The 18,984-nt window shown below is 66.3% G+C and overlaps 1 protein-coding gene across 6 annotated transcripts in view; it reads left to right on the forward strand.

Moving 5' to 3' along the window:
- AGAP3 (ArfGAP with GTPase domain, ankyrin repeat and PH domain 3) overlaps positions 1–18,762 on the forward strand; it is a 108,895-nt gene extending 90,133 nt beyond the window's left edge. For 4 of the 6 annotated variants that reach the window (XM_059729302.1, XM_059729300.1, XM_059729299.1 and 1 more), the window contains 7 exons: positions 2,443–2,616; positions 6,653–6,814; positions 15,192–15,346; positions 15,589–15,679; positions 15,905–16,127; positions 16,818–17,073; positions 17,650–18,762. In XM_059729302.1, coding sequence (XP_059585285.1) covers positions 2,443–2,616; positions 6,653–6,814; positions 15,192–15,346; positions 15,589–15,679; positions 15,905–16,127; positions 16,818–17,073; positions 17,650–17,862 — 1,274 coding nt within the window. In that variant the 3' untranslated portion in view covers positions 17,863–18,762. The remainder of the gene's footprint in view (positions 1–2,442; positions 2,617–6,652; positions 6,815–15,191; positions 15,347–15,588; positions 15,680–15,904; positions 16,128–16,817; positions 17,074–17,649) is intronic. The other 2 variants (XM_059729303.1, XM_059729301.1) reach the window with 1 other exon arrangement.
- Positions 18,763–18,984: the final 222 nt, after the last annotated feature.

Here is an 18,984-nt window from a genome sequence, read left to right on the forward strand (position 1 = left end):
GGGGACCGCGTCGAGCCCCGTGGGGAGTTCCCAGAGGACGAGAGCAGCCGTCCACCTGCCGGGAGGCTGGATCTGCAGGCAGAGTCCCCGATGGCCTGACCCGCGTCTCCCCCAGCACCTTTCCCGCAGCGGCAGCACGGTGGGGCGCACACATGTTCTCCAGTCCGGCCTTCCCCTGTCGTCCCGTTCCCGGCATGGTGCAGCCGCGCTGCTTTCCTGGCCTCGCACCTGGGTCTCATCTCGCCCGCTCCACCGGCCGCAGTCTGGTCCTCTTGCAGCCGGACGGTGCCTCCCTGCCGGCCCTGGGGCAGCGGGCTCGCGGCTGGGGCCAAGCAGGCGGTGACCCAGGTCCTTGAGAAACCCCTTGCCCTTCCCGGAAGCCTCCAGCCGCATCCCCCAGCCCGTCTGCGGGAGGGGTGGTTCGGGGCCAGTGTGTCCAGGGCAAGGCAGGCATGCAGCATGGGTAGCAGCCCCCGTCCCCTCACGGCCCAGGGGCCAGTTGATCGCTCCCAGGCCGGGACCGAAGAGCAGCCCCAGCCTCCCCTTCCCGAGCCCAGCTCCATCCCGGGCTGCAGCCCCCAGCTCCCCGTGGCTCCCTACTTGTGTTGCCTGGAAGGAGCAGGGCCGGCTGTGGGGCGCGGGGACCCCAATGCGGAGCACGTGACCCCCCTTTGCCGATGCAGGCGCTGGTTCTGCCCAGCTGGGACCTGGGGCGTGGGCTGAGGACGCAGCAGCCCCCCTGGGTCGTGGGAGCCCCTGGGCCCCCACTGGGGTCTTTGGGGGGGCGGTGACTCGTCTGCCCTGCGCCTTGCTCTGGGTGGGGGCTCATCTCAGGTTGCAGCCCTGCGGGAGCCCGACTCCCGGGGCGCAGAGCCCTGTCCGCAGGCGACCCGTGCAGCGCCGTGGGGCGGATGGGTGGGTGGGCAGATGGATGCTCGGGGTGCTGAGCACCACCAGCACCCTGCCTCTCCCCGTCCCAGGAGAGCAGCCCCCTGCTCGGGCGGCAGCCGGCTTCCCTCCCGTACGGAGGCGAGTGGAGATGGATGCGGCAGTCAGGAGCAGAGCGCTAGCTAATTACCCTTCCGAGTGTGTCTTGTAAATTAAGGGCTAATTAGAGGCAAAGTCAGTGTCATGGTTTTACACGTGTTTCTGTGGCGCTGAACGCAGGGAGGGAGGGAGGGAGGGAGGGAGGGGGAGCCGGGCTCCCTGCACACGCGCCGGTCGGTGGGTCCCGGGGGGGAAGTGCTGGCCCGGGGTCCTGGCGGAGGTCAGGCCCAGAGGTCACAGGAGAGGCAGCCTGGGACAGCCGATCGGTGGGGTGGGGAGTCTGGCGGCTCCGTGCGATGAGGGTCGCGGGCCGCGCTGCCCAGGCCCTTCCTCCGCTGACGCCCGCGTCCCAGAGCCCAGGGCAGGGGGAGCCTGTCGTTGCTCCCGGCCCCGGGCATGCAGCTGCAGCCTCTGTTGCAGCCGGGGCCAGAGGTGTGCGCATTGCATGGGCAGTGCAGGACACCGGTCGCGGTGCGGGGGGCCCTGTGGGGCCGGCAGGGTTTGAGAAAAATGAAAAGCAGCTTCAGCTGGAGAACAAGGATGGTGCCCGGTGCCCCAGGCTTCCTGCCCTCCCGCCCTGGCCTGGGGGAGGTACGGGGTCTCTGGCCTGGAGGGCCATGCATGCATGCATGCTCACACCTCCTGCTCAGAGCACCTCTCGGGCTCTTGTGCCCACCGATCTCGCGCTGTGCTGAAAGAGGAGAGCCTGGCCCCTGCCCCGGGCCTCGGTCCCTGAATGCAGCCCAGTTGGCAGGTTGCTCCCAGGAGCTGTGCCAGCCCCCCTCCGCCTCCCGCAGCACGTGGCCCCCAGCTGCAGCCGCTCGCAAGCAGGGGCACCAGCGTGCAGGGGCCTGGCGGGTGGACTGGGGGTGCCCTGCCAGGGGAGCGGGGCGGGGTGCCCGGCTGAGCAGTGCTGGGGTTGTGTGTGTCTGGGTGCCTGGTTGGGGGCTGGACATGTGTCCAGGTGCCCACCTGGGCGGGGTTGGGGGTTGTGTGCGTGTCCAGGTGTGCGGCTGGGCGGTACAGGGGGTTGTTTTTGTGTCCGGTTGCCCACAGGAGCAGTGCTGGGGTTGTGTGTGTCACGTGCCGCGTGGGCAGTGCTGGGACCTGTGTGTGTGTCCGGGTGCCGGGGACTGCGTGCATATCCAGGTGCCCAGCAGTGGGTGCTGGGGGCTGTACGTGTGTCCGGGTGCCCAGTGGCAGGTGCTGGGGGGCATGTGTGAGCATGCTGGGCACCTGGCAGGGGTGCTGGGGCAGGCCCTGTTCTCGGGGACGCTGTGTGTGGCCGGTGGCTGGGCCTCCTCAGCCAGGTGACAGCAGGACGAGTCAAAGGTGGGCAGGTGGGGGGCTGCAGCGGTGGCTCTGGTGCCGGCTGAGCGTGTCCCTCTCCCGCAGGTGCCCCGCACTCGACCAGCAGTACCTCCCTGCACTCGGAGCGCTCCATCAGTGGCATCAACCTGGTGGGCTTCAGCTCCAAGCCGGATGGCATGCACCAGCGCTCCTACTCCGTCTCCAGCGCTGACCAGTGGAGCGAGGCCGTGGCTGGCCCCGGCGCCTGCCCGAACCCCCGTAAGTAGCGTGTGCGGCCCCGGTTCACTGCTGGCACCAGCAAGGAGCAATGCAGAGTCCGGCCCTGGGGGTTCCCACGCTAGAGAGGGGGCAGAGAGACTTCCCGGCAGGACCTACCCCGCCGCGGGGCACGCAGGGCGGGTGGCGGGACAGCGGCCGAGCACGACTGACATGCGCCTGGCGCACAGGCTGGGGCGGTGCCGGCCCCCTCCTCCTGCCTTGCACGCGCCCCGTCTCTGCTGTTTCAGGACAGTTGAGTGAATTAAAATAATTCATACATTTCCCAACGTAGCCACTTTGCCGAATTGGAAAATAAATGCTTTTGTGCTGCATTCATCACTCCGGCGTGCCGGGCTCTGCCGCCGCCGCACTAAAAAAGCAGTTAAATGCACATCAAGAGTGGAGGAGCCATTTCCATGCCTGCTCGCCCCCTTGTCGTTCTCATTAGCGCGGCAGCCGCCCCCCCGCGCGGTCCCAGGGGCTTTCGCAGTTTAAAGAGAGCCTCTTTATGATCATTACCGGAGTCCGACTGTGCCGGCGCCATTTGCAGCTGAGGAGGCTCCTCATTTGTAACTGTGAAAAACTATCAATTTCGGCGCGCCTGGTGCAGCGCCTCCATCATCGGCCCCATCAGCTCCCTGCTGGAAGCGAATTAATCAGACTGTTACTGCTGATGGGGCAGCGCCGGCAGCGGCAGCGAGCGCAAGGGCGCAGCTCCGAGCCAGCCGGCGAGCGGTGATGTGCCGGCGCCCCCGCCCACCCCCTCTCATCGGACACGGAGCCCGACGGGGCCGGCTCTGGCTCCGGCTCCGGTTCTGGAGGAGCCAGCGCAGGGACGAGAGCAGGGCTGGCATCGCACCCCTGCCCCAGTGGGTCCTGGCTCAAGCCCTGCCCCGTTCGGTCCCACCCTGCCGGCACGGGGGACCCCGAGGCAGCTCCCAGCCCCAACGGCACGTTTCCCCGTGCCGGCTGCAGCAGCGAGGTGTGCGCGCTCGCACGGGGCGTGCGACACTGTGGGTCGCACAAGATGACCTCTGCCGGTCCCTTCAGCCCCGCTCCTCTGATGGTGCGCTCGCACAGGGCAGGGAGGTCTTGTGAGCTCACGTGGGCTGGGGGCTGCACTCGCACAGTGCAAGAGTGCTTGAGATGCTGCATCCCCTGCCCATGCCATGGCCTCTGAATGTGGGTCTGGGGTCTCCCAGGCCCCAGCGCTGCTCAGCCTAGTGCTGTCCATGCTCCCATCGGGCCGGGGGCTCAGTGGCAGTGGCTGCGCATGGCACTGGCGTCCAGGACCATGTCCCCAGTCGTGGCCATGACACACAGGACAGGGAAGTGCTGTGGGTTGGCAGCTCCTGCTCCACGTGCCGTCACCCAGGGCTGGATGCAAAGGGGGCACGTGTGGCTGCTGCTGTCCCGTGCCACGGCGGGTGGAGCGCGCTGCGGGCGCCGCAGGCACCGCTTGCCTGGCTGCTCTCAGCAAGGTCCCCGGGGTGGGCAGGCGGGCGCCAGCCCCAGGAGCGCCGTGGGGGGCTCTCAGCTCCTGGCCCCAGCTCCTTGCACCAGAATGAGAGACGCCCAGGCAAGGGCTGGACCCTCTGTCTATGAACCCCCTCCCTGCCGGCACCTCTGGCTCTGCCCACGCTGGGTGCATTCACAGGGACGCCAGCAGGGAAGGGGCTAATCTTCTGCAGAGTTGCCCCACGACCAGGGCCGCTGTGAGCAAGGGGAGACGAGGTGGGGAGGGAACCTGACACCCGGGATGCTGGCCCCCAGGCCCAATGCAGTGCTGGGTCGGAGCATGACCCCTGGCAAGGGGGGCCAGAGCACGGCCGAGGTGGCTCGGAGGCCCCTGCCCCAGGTCTGTAGGTGCAGGAGCAGGTGCTGGGGCTGCATAAATGCAGAGCAGCGAGTCCCTGGAGCCTCCCGGCTCAGAGCGGCAGGACAGCCAAGGGGCCAAGCAGTTCACAGCCACGAGCAGCTCGGGGCAAGCTTGCACACCCGGACAGCTGCTCCGCTTGGTGTGAGTGGGCTTGGACATACAGCTGTTGTGCCCTGGTTTGTACTTTATCCCGAGATGCCAAACAGACGATGCTAGCGCTCCCTGCACCCGTGATGCTCGTGCAGCATCTTTCCCAGGAGGCTGCGTCCTGGGGGAGCAGGGGAGGGCAGCCCCCAGCACTGGCCAGGTCGCAAGGGGCATCCCGCTGTCAGTAAAAACCCCTGGCAGAGGCAGTTACCCCAGGATAATGCAGACACATGCTTACCCCGGTGTGGCTTTTACCTGTGATGTTTTCCAAGGCAGTTTTTGCACTGGGTGCGAGTGACGTGCAGTATAGGGCTGTGTCCCCACTCCCTTATGCCGGTCTACGCTGTGCCAGGGGCTCTGGCTCGGCATCCTGGCACTGTCTGAGCCGGCTACGGCAGCAAGGACAGCCGGTGAGTTCGGATCCAGCGAGGAGCTGCCGAGCCGAGCCGTCCTGCCACCCTGTGCTGTCCGTACCCGTGACTCTCAGCCGGGCAAATGATTTGCCCCGGCGGTGGTAGCAGGAGCGTGCAGCCAGCATCTGCCTCCGTGGCAGGGCCAGAGACAGGGAAGGTCTTACCCAGCCCCTGCCCTTTCCCCGTGGGAACGGGGCAAGGTGTCCCAGCAGCACAGGCGTGCTCCCCAGGCCTCTTTCCCATCAGGACGTGGCCCACCACCCCTTCCACCTTGCCAAGGGCCCTGCACACAGGTCAGGAGCCACAGCCCGAGCCCCAGGGAGCGCGGCCTGCGTGGGGTGGGGTGTGAAAGAGGGGACACGGAGCAGTGTGGGGTCCCGGGCAGAGCCACCAGCAGGATCCAGCCCCCCCGGATGCTGCCCGGATGCTGTCTCTTGCTAACAGGACTCCTGGGTCCCTCCTTCTGCCTGCCTCCAGCTTCCAGCCGCTGTGGCACGTGGAAATCAGGTTCGGGACCTGGGGCAGGGGCAGGGGCATGGCCCAGCCCGTGCGGGCAGCCAGGGCAGGCGAGGCGGGGGCGCCTTTCGGAGAGGGTTAACAGTGGAGCGACTCGCGCCCCGCGCTGCCTTCCCCGGAGTCTGCATTTTTATGCTGATTGGAAGCCTGCGCCGTGTGCGCTGCTGAAATTGAATGTCAGGCTTTTGATTTTGTTGCTGGTCTCTAATGAAATTTGACATTTAATGGTGAGTGCAGCGGCAGCGTGTGTGTGTGTGATCGGAGCTTGATTAGCGCGCTCTAATTGACAGTAATTAGGCAGCTCCCTGATTGTTTCTAATTCTGCTATTAATTGTAAGGAACAGTGTGATTGAGGATAAATTTGGTGCGTTGCTGCTGGGGATGCGGCTTCTTCAGCACCGTACTGGGAGCCTATGGAGACCATCCTGCGCGGGCGCCTGTGCGGCAACCCTGGCCCCTCCCGGAGCAGGAGGCGGCCGCGTGCATCCGGGGTAGCGGGGCACCGTGGCCGGCGGAGGGCCACAGCCCCCCCAGCAGCAGTGCCTCCCACAGCACCCCAGAGCCGGGTCCTGAGGAGGGCGGGGGTCCCGGGACATCCCCATGGCTGTGGGTGCAGCGTCTGGGGAGACGGGGATGGGCGTCAAGGGCTGATTCTGCCATGGGGCCCGGCCGCTCTCAGTGGGGCAGGGGCTCTGGCGTCCCAAAGCCGGGGGCATCCCTGTGTGGTGGGGCCGGGGGCTCTGAGCAGGATGGGGGTCTGGGCCGAGGCGATGGGCCTGAGGTGGGCCTGGGTGTTGGGGCTGGGAGCCCTGAATGGGACGGAGGTCTGGGCCGGGGTGATGGGGGTGGGAGCCTCTGAGTGGTTCAGGGTGATGGGGCGGGGGGCTCTGAGCGGGGCAGGGGTCTGGGTGCGGGTGATGGGGTGGGGGGCTCTGAGCGGGGCAGGGGTCTGGGTGCGGGTGATGGGGCGGGGGGCTCTGAGCGGGGCAGGGGTCTGGGTGCCGGTGATGGGGCGGGGGGCTCTGAGCAGGGCCAGGTGTCAAGCATCTCCCTCCACTGCCTTCTCTCCCTCTTTCTCCAGCTAACGGCACGGCAGATTCTCTCAGCTCCAGCCCGAACATTTCCAACGCTGCCAGCCCGAAGCTGGAGCCACCTCCGTCCCCGCATGCGAACAGGAAGAAACACCGCAGAAAAAAGAGCACGGGGACGACCCGGCCCGACGGCCCCAGCGCAGCCGCGGAAGGTAGGAAGGGGCTGTCGTGCAGCTGGGCGGGCGGCCCCCTGAACCCACCGCCCTGCTCCCTGGCATGCCACGCTCTCCGCTCCCCCGGCGCGGCTGCAGCTGCTCTGCCTGTCTCAGTCCCAGGTCGTGGAGCCCTGGGGCCGAGCGTGACCTCGGGGATCAGCTGGTCGAGCCCCTGACATTGGCACCCTGGGGAGGCAGCTGCCAAACGCATCCCATAAGATCCTTGTTCCCATCACCTGTGGATTTGCACCTCTGCTCGTCCACGCCACGCGGCCTCCGCAGGCTGGGTTTCCCTGCAGAAAGTCCGGCTGTTTCAGGGAGCCAGTTTTCCTCTTCTCTTGCCCAACAACTTGCACAGAGCCCTGCCTGCTTCACGACAGTGTGAGAGCTCGTGAGAGCCGAGGCAGGACAGGCTGCCACTTGCGTCCCAGTTTCCAGTAGCGAAGCTGATCTCTGCGCCCCGAGCGTGACACGGTTTAGCGTCCGTCCCAGAATTGCCGTCACCGGCGCAGTCACTTGGGACGTTTGTGGCCCATCCTGCGTCCCGCCTGCAAAGGTCGAGGCCTGGACGGCCACCTCTCCCAGCAGCTCCTATGTGTGGAAACCCTGCGCAAGTGGCACGTTGCTCTCCTCGGTCCATGCAGAGCTCCCATATCCTGAGTCGGGGAGAGCGGGCAATCTGCATCCGCCTTCTCCAAGCCGTCAGTTTGGAGGCTTTAATGTCTGACCCCCTTGTCTGCATCCTGCAGTCCCCATAACTGTATTTAGCCCCACTGGCCAGTGATCTAGCAGTGCTTCTTTAGCTTCCTTTATCAGTCACCTCCGTGCTTTCCTTCTGACTTAGATCTGTTGCCCTGGCCCTCCCCTCCCTGCCAGGCTTTGTGTACAGCTTTCATGTCTGACTGCTGCCTTCACATTGCTGTGCCCTTGGCCCGGCTGTACGAGCGATCGTGGTCCACGGGCCAGGTGCCCGGAGATTGGAAACTAGCTAATGTGGTCCACATCTATAAGAAAGGGAGGAAGGAGGACCTGGGAAACTATAGGCCCATAAGCCACATTGGTCTTGGGGAAAATCCTTGAAATAATCATCAAGGAGCACATCTGTGGGGGGCCGGCAGGGAAGATCATGCCCAGAGAAATCAGCATGGGTTCATCAAAGGCAGGTGCTGCTTGTCCAACCTGATGGCCTTTTATGACCAGGTAACTAAATCCCTGGATGATGGTGTCACCATGGACGTAGTCTTTCTGGACTTTAAGAAGGCCTTTGACAGTCTCTCACCCCATCCTCATCAATAAATTAAGTGACTGCAGCATTGATGCCTACACAGTTGGATGGGTCAAAAATTGGCTGATGGGGCGCACCCAGAGAGTAGTGGTGGACAGGTTGTACTCAACCTGGCGAGATGTGAGCAGTGAGGTCCCCCAGGGCTCGGTCCTCAGGCCCGCACTGTTTAACATCTTCATCAGCAACTTGGACGAGGGGGTGGAAAGCACGCTGTCCAAGTTTGCTGATGACACCAAGATGTGGGGAGAGGTGGACACACTCGAAGGGAGAGAGAGGCTGCAATTAGACTTAGACTACAGAGGTGGGTGGATGGTAATAGGATGGGGTTCAACGCAGACAAGTGCAGGGTGCTGCACTGGGGAGAAGGACTCCACAGCACACATACAGGCTGGGGAGCTCCCTACTTGTGAGCACAGAGGTGAAAAGGGATCTCGGAGTCATTATTGACTCCAAGATGAACATGAGCCACCAATGCCAGACCGCAGCCAGCAAGGCCAGCCAGACCCTGTCATGCATCCAAAGGTGCATCTCAAGCCGGTCCAGAGAGGTGATCCTCCCCTGTACGTGACATTGGTCAGGTCACAGTTGGAGTACTGCGTCCAGTACTGGGCTCTGCACTTTGAGAAGGATGTGGCCTGCCTTGGGAGGGCTCAGAGGCGGCCACCCGCTTGGTGAGAGGGCAGCAGGACAGGCCCTATGAGGAGAGACTGAGGGACCTGACCCTGTTCAGCCTCAGCAAGAGGAGGCTGACGGGGGATTTGGTGGCTGCCTACAAACTCATTAGGGGAGATCAACAGCAAATAGGAAGGGCCCTTTTCTCCCAGCACCACCTGGGGTGACAAGGAACAATGGCCAGAAGCTGCTGGAGAATAGGTTCAGGTTAGAGATTAGGAGGCACTATTTCACTGTCAGGGTAGCTAGGATCTGGAACCAACTTCCTAGGGAAGTGGTCCTCGCTCCTACCTTGGGTAAATTCAAAAAGAAGTTGGATGATCACGTGTCTGGGGTCGTGTGATCCCAGCGTGTGCTCCAAGCAGCGGTGGGGGGTCAGACTAGATGATCTGTTCAGGTCCCTTCTGACCCCTAACTGCTAGGAAACTGTGAAACATCTACTTTTAACCAAGAAGCTTTTTTGCCGAGTGTAATTATTCTGTCTCTGGTGCGGGGTACAGCCGCTGGCCACAGCTCCGGTTTTCATTAGCATTTCCCACTTCAGCGTCGGTTTCTCGGTCAGCTGTGCCCACGATCGCTTTGAGGTTTTCCTTGGTTGTACTCGGAGCCGTGCGACGCGGCGGAGGAAGCGCGCACTCCTTGCACTAGCAAGGCGCGTGTGAGATGCAGTGAAAGCAGGCTCAGATGTTAACAGAGAGGGGTCAGCAGGCAGCGTCTCCTGGGGCTGGCTTGGGGTCCGGGGCTATTCAGTTCTTTTATCAGCAATCCCAAGGATGTGAGATCTGTGCTGGTGACGTCTGCCGGCGGTCCGGAGCGGCTGGGGAGAGAAGTGGCTTACGCAGCTGTCAGAGTTGCTGGGTTAAGATGGTCACCGTCCCGCTGAATAGATCTTAATGCGGTGCAGCACACGATAGTCGCCTGCAAGCCCCGCAGACGGGCCGGGGTGCCGTCGGGGCTGGCAGGGGACGTCGGTCTCTGCGATGGGCACGGGGTCAGTGCAGATCATTGCTCGCAGAGCAGTGCTGGGCATCTGAGGGGGAGCCGGAGGAGCGGGCAGAGGTCGTCTCTGCACGGTGCTGGGGAGGTGGCTCGGAGCAGAGGGGCCCGTGGCTTGAGGCTGCAGGGAATTGGCGGCCTGGGCAGGTGCAGCGGGTGGCAGACGAAGGTTTCCGAATCTGGCCTTGACACCCCGGGCAGTGCAGATGATGCCAGCACGGCCGGTGCCTGGAGTGGGGGCTCCCCCTGGGCTGGGGTCTGCAGCAAGGTGAGGCTTCTTCGGTGCCCAGCCCTGGAGCAAGGCTGCAGTTGGCACGTGGACTGGAGGCAGTGCTTCCCTGCCTGCCCCAGTCTCTCCGGTGGTCCCTTAGTGGAGGCCTGCGCAGGAAGCTGCTGCTGCAGCACTAGCCCCGTTGCACCTGGCACCACGTTGGCCCTTCTGCCCCTGCCTTGTACCACGTGCCACCTCCTGCGCTGTCCACGGCGAGCCCAGCCCACTCGTGCTCTGCGCGAGCCACCGAGGCCCAGTCCAGAGTGAGCTACGATTCATGCATGGGCCAGCTGGCCGACGCTGAGCACCAGCTGCATCCATCCCTTCTTCCCGTTGCCACGGCCAGGGCAGCGTCAGGCCCAGGATGGCGAGTAGCGGGGTGCGCTTGGTGGTCCTGTTGCCAGTGCCCAGGGGCCGTGACGAGGAAGGAGGAGGCAGCCTAGCTGGTTTGAACACATGCAGCTGGAGAGGGGATGGCGGGAGGGATGGGGACAGGCCAAGGGGGCAGGATGGTGTTGCACCCCAACTCTCCGGATCCCAGCGTTCCCCTATTCACAAGCCCATGGTGAGGTGTGCGTCGTGGCCCCTGCAGCGGCTGGTAAGCACGGAGGTAACAGCCGTCTACCGCTGGCTGCTCCCTGCCCGCTCCGGCGGTGGGTGCCTGAGCAGGGGTCCATGCATCGCTGCCATGCCCGCAGCCCTGCAGTGTCCAGTGGCTCCCTGCAGCGGAGCTGCTGGTTTAATGCTCTCCTTTAAACCCCAGTTTGGGGGTTGAACGCACTTCCCTTTGCCCAGACCCTGCTCGGGTGCCCGAGTCGAGCACTCGGGAGGTGACGGGTCTCCCGGGATTCTCCAGGAGTTTCCTTCCCACCCGGCAGGGCTGTGCGCAAGGGATTTGGGGATGAGCCTGGGCCTATAGCATCACCCGGACCTGTTCCCAGCCGCCCCAGGGAGAAGCGAATGTGTCTGCTCGGGCATCACAACAGCCAGGGCTGGCCCGCGGCACCGAGCTGGGCTCCCAGGCACCTCCGGGGACAGTCTCCCTGCACCAGCCTGCACCCCACACGCCCTGGGGGCAGCTAGAGGAGCCTTGTTCTGCCCACAGGCATCCGCCGTCCCCCTCCCACGGGGACCAAGATGATGCTGCCCCCGCCCCAGCCGTGCATCGCCCTGCCCCTTCCCCGCGCGCGCTCTCCGGCCCTCCCGCGGGAGGGGGCAGCCAGCCGTGCGTGCTGGGTGCCAGCGTCTCAGGTTAGCATCCTGGGAAAGTTGGTGAGGTCTGGGGATAAATTGCTATCAGTTTATCTCATTTAGGAGGTAATCAGAGCCAGGGACGTGCGGAGCAATTGAATCTTAGTTGTTCTGAAGTATCATAAATCAAACGAGCTGTTGCTTTTTTACATGGGCGCATGTTAAGGAGAGCGCCGTGTCAGGTTGCTAGGGAGCATCAACAAACTATGGCAAGCGTGGCGGCGTTGGGCTGCTAGGGAACGTCACCAAACCGCCGAGCGCGGCCAGGGGCTGTCTGCGAGCGTCAGCCCGGCGGCGGCAGGCTACGGGGGAGCATCCCAGCACCCAGCGCCGACTGTCGCCCGGCAGGTGGCTGCAGCCGCGGGTGACGGGGGACCAGGGCGGGCCTGGCTCTGCTCCCTGCGGTGTCCAGGGAAAGCCCCGTGCCGCCCCTCGGGGACCCGTGTGGCGCCCGGCCGGGGCAGGGTGCGTGGCAAGGCGAGGCTGCATGTGGGTAGAGGCAGGCACCGTTGCGACGCTCCCTGGGCCAGCCCCCCCATGGCTGCCACAGCTCCGGGGATAATGAACTTCTCATGTGCTTAAAGAGTGATGCAGGGTGCATGGCGAGAAGCTGACAGCCCCGTAATGGGCTTCGCCGGGGCGGCCAACGACGCGCTTTTGTCTTTGTTTTTGAGTTTGAAACCCCCTGGGAAATTGATGGCCAGTGAAGAGCTGCACCGGGCGACGGCCGTGATTAATGCCGGTGTCGGGGCCGTCGGGGGCTGGGAGCGCCGTGCTGAGCTGCTCTCAGCCCGTCACCGGGGCTGGCAGCTGCCAACACGCTGCTCGGGGCACCCGCGCCTGGAGCTGCAGCCAGGGCCTCTCGCTCGCTCGCTGCACCCCAGCCCCGGCAGCCTGTGCCCAGGTCCCTGCCCCCAGCTTGGTCTTCCCGAGCTGCACCCTGGCTCCAGCCTCCCCTGCGGATTTGCCCCCAGCACCAGCACGTGCACACAACCCTTGCACCCCCAGAGCATGTGCCCCTGGCCTGCCTGGTGCCCACAGCATGACCCACCTCTTGCACATGCCTCTTGCCCCAGGGCCCTTTGAGGCAACACCTCCTCACCCCTCCTGGGTGCCCCTCGGCACGTGCCATGCACACGGGCCCCATGCCCTTCCTCGTGCATGCACACACGCACATCCCAGTGGGACCCTGCACCCGTGCCCCTGTTCAAGGGACCCCGGAGGCAGGCGCTGGGCGCGGGGCCGTGCCGGCAGGTGCGTGGGCACCGTGGCGCTCGGGCAGCACTGGGCAGGGTGGAGCGCGGCGGGAGTCTCCATGACAATGCGGAGGGTGGCGCGGCTCCCCGGCGGCTCCGTGGGGAGGGGCCCGTCCCCGCCACACTAATACAGGTTAGGAATATTGGGTTTAATGATCTGCAAAATGAGGAGGCAGCGAGCTGACATTTACGGATGGCGCCTGCATCCTCCGCTTCCCGACGCCTGCTAATTTGTTGATATCCCAAACACCTCGTCACCGTGCCGAACGCTGGCAGCTCGCAAGGCCCCGGCCCCGGCCCCGGCCCCTGTCCAGCCTCGGAGAAGGAAGGCGATGCCCCGTAACCCCGGGCTGGGGACGCCCTGCCCTCTGCTCCCGGCGCCAGCCCGAGGCCCTGCCGGCCAGGGCATCCGTGCAGCTGCCCCGCACGCCCTTTGGCTCGGTGGCAGGTCGGAGGGGCTGGGGCTGCTCGGCTCCCCGCCCATGCCCTCTCCTGCACGGGGTGCCTCGTCCCAGGGTGCCAGCGCGGAGCAGGAGAGGGCTGGCGGGCTGTGGGTGTGGGAGGAGGAGGGTTGTGGGGCTGTGGCCATGGGCAGTGTGCACGGCGTGGCACAGTGGTCCCTGCTGCGGGCTGGGGGTGCGACCGCCCTGTGTATGCTTGTGCTGAGCCGGGAGCCCCAGGGATGCCATCCAGGCCCGGGCCCTGCTCCACCTTGGTGCAGCCCCGCTGAGCAGTGCTGGGGATTCGAGCCCCTCCCCACCCTGGGTCCCGGGCAGTGGGGAGCCCCTGCATGCTCCCCGCCAGTGGGAGACTCTTGTGCTAATTTTGCAGCTGCAGCCACTGCCGCCAGCTGCCACATGCTAATCATGGCCGCAGCCCGGCACCCGGCAGAGTCTGCCCCCGTCGGAGGCCGGGCAGCGCGGGGGCACGGGGTTAATGCCCATTAGCAGCACCGGCTCGCGCCGCGCTCCGCAGCTGCCCTTCACAGCGCTCGGTCTTTAAAACATCATCAAAACATCATCAGGAGAGCGGCTGGTGCGCTCGCTTCCACTGCCCACCAGCATTCGCGGGCTGCTGCATGGACCGTGCCAGCCCCGCGGCCCAGGCGGGTCCCAGCTCCAGCCCCGGCCGCCTAGGATCTCCCCACACTGCGTCCTGGGGACCATGCTGGGGCTACAGGGATGGTGCATCCCCAGCAACGGTGCCTGCGGTGCAGGGGTCACAGCCAGGCTTTGCTGGCACGCAGTGGTGATCGCCACGGTCTGGGACCCATGCCCTGGGCTGAGCCAGGGTTACTTGGCCCGACTGCCCTCGCTGGAGCACGGCAAAGCCAGTGCAGACACAGCGGACGGGGCCAGCCTCCGCCCAGCCCTGCAGCCCCCGGCAGCTTCGGGTGGCTCTAGAGGGGCTCGGCCTCAGCCCCTGCAGCTGCCACGCTCCGGGAGCCCCCCACCAGTAGCCCCAGCCCCCAGGCGAGGCACGGGGCTGTGGACTGAGCCGGGTCCACACCTCCATGGGATGCCGGAGCCAGCAGCAACGTGGGTGCCGGGGACAGGGGTGAGATTGCAGCCCATTAAAGCGTCTCTGGTCCTGGCCAGCAGGTCGGGGCATAGGGACCCCCCCCGGCTGCGGGGCCGAGCAGATCCGAGCCCTGCCCTGCCCTGCCCTGCCCTGCCCTGCCCCCCCCCGGCCGCCCCTCGGCCTCCCCGCCGGCTCCGGAGCTGCGCAGTCGGCTCCCTGCTTTTAATAGAGAGCTGGGAAGGCACATTATGGAGATGAGGGTGTTATTTGCATAACGCTAATTAGGTAATTACAAATCATTTTGCTATGAGCTGAAGCGTGTGCTGTGACATAACGTTTATTAGTCATTCCATTCAAGCCCTGCGTAGTTAAGTCGTTCGCGGCACTAACGCCCCAACTTGGGTGATAAAAGGTGAGCGCTGCACCCATGGGGGCCCGTGCGGGCTAGGGGGTGGCCGGGGGGACACTTGCCACCTCCTGCCACCCCGTGCCTGGCCCACGACAGGCCCTTCCTGCCGGAGCCCGGGATGGGGAGCATCACAGCTCTGCTCTGCCACTGACTGCCTGTGTGCCCTTGGGTGTGTCACTTAGGCACCGCTGTCCCTCTATCAGTGCCATTGTCCCTTCGGTGCCCTCCCCCCAGCACTGCTGTGCTGTGCCCAGCCCGAGGCTCTCCCATCCCTAGGCTCACGTCCTTGCCCTGGATCAGGGGAGCGGGGCAGGGACCCCAGCCTCCTCTAGGGCCCATGCAGGCAGGCACTTGCTGAGGCATGTGGAGGTCCCGGAGCAGAGGGAGACGCTGGCCTGGATGGAGAGAGGGGGCTGCCAGCATCCTGGGGGCTCAGCATGGCAGGGCTGAGCGCTGCCCCTTCATGCAACCAGGGCTTGGCCCCGCAGGGCCGCGGCTTGGGCAGCTGGGAGGCGGATGGTCCTGCCCTGCCGAGGGAGGCAGTGAGCATCACGACCAGCCTGGCCCTGGCAAATAATGCAATGGCCCACAGTGCAACAGTACTGCAATGCCCCCGTCCCTCCCGTGACCCCCCCATCCCACCCCAATGCAGTGCATCACAGCGCAGTGCCCACGCACCCTGCAATGACCCGTCCCTTCTCTTCCTCCTGCAGAGCCGGATGAGCCGTTCGAGTTCATCATCGTGTCGCTGACGGGGCAGACGTGGCTCTTCGAAGCCTCGACAGCGGAGGAGCGGGAGCTGTGGGTCCAGGCCATCGAGAGCCAGATCCTGGCCAGCCTGCAGGGCTGCGAGAGCAGCAAGAACAAGGTACGGGGCCAAGCGCGCCAGCCAGCTCCTGCCCCCCAGCCAGCCCCTGCTCCCTGCCCCCACCCCCAGCACCTGTCCCATCGCCCCCTCCCCGCCCGCCCGCCTGCCCGTCAGGTGCCCGTCGGCGCGCGGCGCTGGCAGCTGCCTGGCAGGCAGCACTGCCGGGACGGTGATGGGAGGCGACGGGCCGGGGCAGCCGCCAGCCGTGACCGATGCCGCCGGCACTGCTGCCTCCCCTGCAGGCTCGGCTGGGCAGCCAGAGCGACGCGCTGGCCCTGCAGGCCGTCCGCACCGCCCGCGGCAACAGCTTCTGTGTGGACTGCGATGCACCCAGTGAGTCCACCCGTGCGGGGGGCCGGGGGGGATCGTGCCTGGGACCCTCTTGCCCTGCCCTGCCCTGGACCCCCGGGGCTCTGTGCTCCCAGAAACCCCACGGCCCGCGCTGTGGGGTCCCCGGCTCCTGGGGAGGTGGGTGCCCAGGGTGGGGAGCGCAGCACGGAGGGACATGGGGAGGATGGGGCCCCTGCTCTGCGCTGACCCCCTCCATCACCGCCCCAGACCCTGACTGGGCAAGCCTGAACCTGGGCGCTCTCATGTGCATCGAGTGCTCCGGCATCCACCGCAACCTGGGCACGCACCTGTCCCGCGTCCGCTCCCTGGACCTGGACGACTGGCCTGGCGAGCTGCTCGCCGTCATGACGGCCATCGGCAATGCCCTGGCCAACGCCGTCTGGGAGGGCGCCGTCGAGGGCTACCCCAAGCCCGGCCCTGAGAGCAGCAGGTGAGATGTGGCGCCGGGGTCTAGAGGCTGATGCCGGGGAGCTGGCCTGGCTGCGGGGCCTGCGCCGGCCGGCTACAGGGTGGAAGGGGTTAACGGCGACAGCTTGGCCGCGGTGCCGCGGCGCGGCGGGTCCCTGGGGTGCATCCCATTCAGGCCTCGCTGGTCCCCTCCGCCTGTCAGTCATCCCGACAAGAGCCCATTCTGCGGCCTTATCAGCGGATAAGAGCAGGTCAGGGGGCGGCGGCAGGGAGCATGCGCCGCAGCGTGTATTGATCGCCACCCGCCCCAGGCAGATGGATAGAATGGGAGCAGATAGCGGGCCTGCGGCGCACATCGATCCGGGCCCCGGCGGGACCCCGCGGCCGCCCGGCCTTTGTGTGCGCCGGCGAGACGGCAGCCGCGATAACGCCCGCCGCGGTCCGCGGCACCGCCACCGCCCCCCTGTTCCTGCCGCCGGCCCGCACAGAACTGTGCCAGGCCGTCTGGCCATGTCCAACACGGGCACTGGTAGGGTGGCATGTGCCATGGGGTGCGCGTGCCAACCGGGGCCGGCTCATTCGTGCACGGCAGTGTGCACACGAGGGCCGGGGTGTGCACGGGGCTGCACATATGAGTGTGCACACGAGGGGCCATGGGACCCCGGGCCCTGGCCCGCATGGCCCCCCTGACCATATCCCGCCCGCATGGCAGGGAAGAGAAGGAGCGCTGGATCCGGGCTAAGTACGAGCAGAAGCTATTCGTGGCCCCGCTGCCGCCGTCGGACGTGCCGCTGGGGCAGCAGCTGCTGCGAGCGGTGGTGGAGGATGACCTGCGCCTGGTGGTGACGCTGCTGGCCCACGGCACCAAGGAGGAGGTGAACGAGACCTACGGGGATGGCGATGGGCGCACGGCGCTGCACCTCTCCTGCGCCATGGCCAACGTCGTCTTCACGCAGCTCCTCATCTGGGTGAGCCCCGTCCGGCACCTGCCCACCCCCTCCCATGCCTCCCCGAGCCCGCCTGCCCCGCGGCCCCCTCCCATTCACAGTCACAGACTCCCAGAGCCGGGGGGCTGGCAGCGAGCTGCGGGGTCACATCCAGTCCCCTGCTTAGGGCAGGATCAGCCCAGACAAACCCCATGTCCAACCTCGGAGCCGTACGACAGTCACCCCAACACAGCCCCAGGGGGGAATCCCTTCCTGCCCCAGTGCAGCGTGGGGCTGAGCCTGGGCACGGGGGCAAGACCCTCCTGCCGGGACCCTGCGGGGTTGGAGCCAGCAGGAGCATTGGCACAACCCCTTCCCCAGCCTGGGCTGCACCCAGCACCTCAGGGGAAGGCTTAAACCCCCTGACATGTGGAGCAGAAATGGGGGGTGTTGTGCACAGCCCAGAAACTGGTGAAATCCCCATAGTGGAATACACCCCCCGCCCTCATCTGCCCCTGCCCGCCTGCTCCGCGCAGCCAGCCCGACTCCTCTGCCCTCCAGCCCCTGCTCCCGCCCCGACACCTGCCGGGCCCTGACCCGCCGGTTCTCTCCCTGCAGTACGGGGTGGACGTGAAGAGCCGGGACGCCCGCGGACTGACGCCCCTGGCGTACGCCCGGCGCGCCGGCAGCCAGGAGTGTGCCGACATCCTGCTGCAGCACGGGTGCCCCAGCGACGCCGCCCTCTCCACGCTGACCCCCAGCCTGCCCCGCCGCAACGCCAACGCCAACAACAACGCTGCCGAGCTCAGCGCCAGCCCCGGCCCCCACTAGCCGCCCGCCCGCCCCGTCCCACCCCGCTGCACGGGGGCCTGGCTCTGGGGACGGGCCCCCCCTGCCTGGCACAGGCTAGGTGGTGGGGGCCAGTAGCCCCAGCATGTCCCCAGGGCGGGGAGCCCTGGTCCTGGCCTGGAGATGGGGGCGCAGGCTGCCTGCCCCCCGAGTCCCCAGTGCTCAGAGCGGGGTGGCGAGTGCCCCCATATCCAGTATCAGGTTGGGGGGGCTCCTATGAGCTGCCCCCCAGCTGGTGCGGGGGCAGTTCTGCAGCCCCCCTTGCCCCCTCCAGCCGGTACGAGGGGGCCGGCCCCGTGGGCGCTGCCTGCGGCAGGTACGAACGGGCAGTTCCTCTGAGCTCCCCAAAGCCAGTGTGGGGGGACGGTTCCTGCGAGCTCCCCTCCGCCCTCCTGCAGCCCCCCATGAGGCTGGCGCCGGGCTGCGTGCATGCTGCTCTTGCTACGGGGCCACGGAGCTGGACCCGCTGCCTCGCACCGTAAAGGGACCCCTGCTCCCCCGCAGCCTCTGTGCCCGCTAAGAGCAGGGTGGATGGGACCGTGGCCCCAGGAGCCCACTGCCTGCATCCGTGTGCCCACCGGGCCATTGCCCTCCTGGCTCTCTGCCGAGGCTGGCATCGGTGTGCCCCTGCCCCGCGTCGGCGGCACGGCACGGCACGGCTGGCTCGAGGGCAGACAGCTGCTCTGCTTCCCCCCACGAGCCTGCGGCCGGCACCAGGCACCGGGCTCCCAGCCGCGGGTGCAGCCCCCAGGCCATCCCCGCCCCCGTGTATAAAATGTACATTGGAAATATTTATATGGACGCACTGTAAATACTGTTTCTTTGCCCTGTGTGTGTGACCTGCAGCCGAGGAGAAACGGCCAATAAAGCACCCTGCCAGCACTGCCTCTGTGCCGTCCCGTTCCCGCACCCGGTGCTGCCTGCGCTCCCTCGCGGGGGATCCAGCCGGGTTCGGGCCCCGCGCTGGGAACGGCAGCGCTGCAGGTATGAGCTGTCGGGGCAGCCGTGGCTATGGCAGAGGCAGCCGTGGCCCCAGGAGATGCATCAGGGCCTTGCCGCGGGGCCTGGGATGAGTTGACCCCGCGCAGTGCAGGGGCGGTTGCT

The sequence above is a fragment of the Alligator mississippiensis genome, chromosome 5 (assembly GCF_030867095.1).
Source record: "Alligator mississippiensis isolate rAllMis1 chromosome 5, rAllMis1, whole genome shotgun sequence".
NCBI lineage: Eukaryota > Metazoa > Chordata > Crocodylia > Alligatoridae > Alligator > Alligator mississippiensis.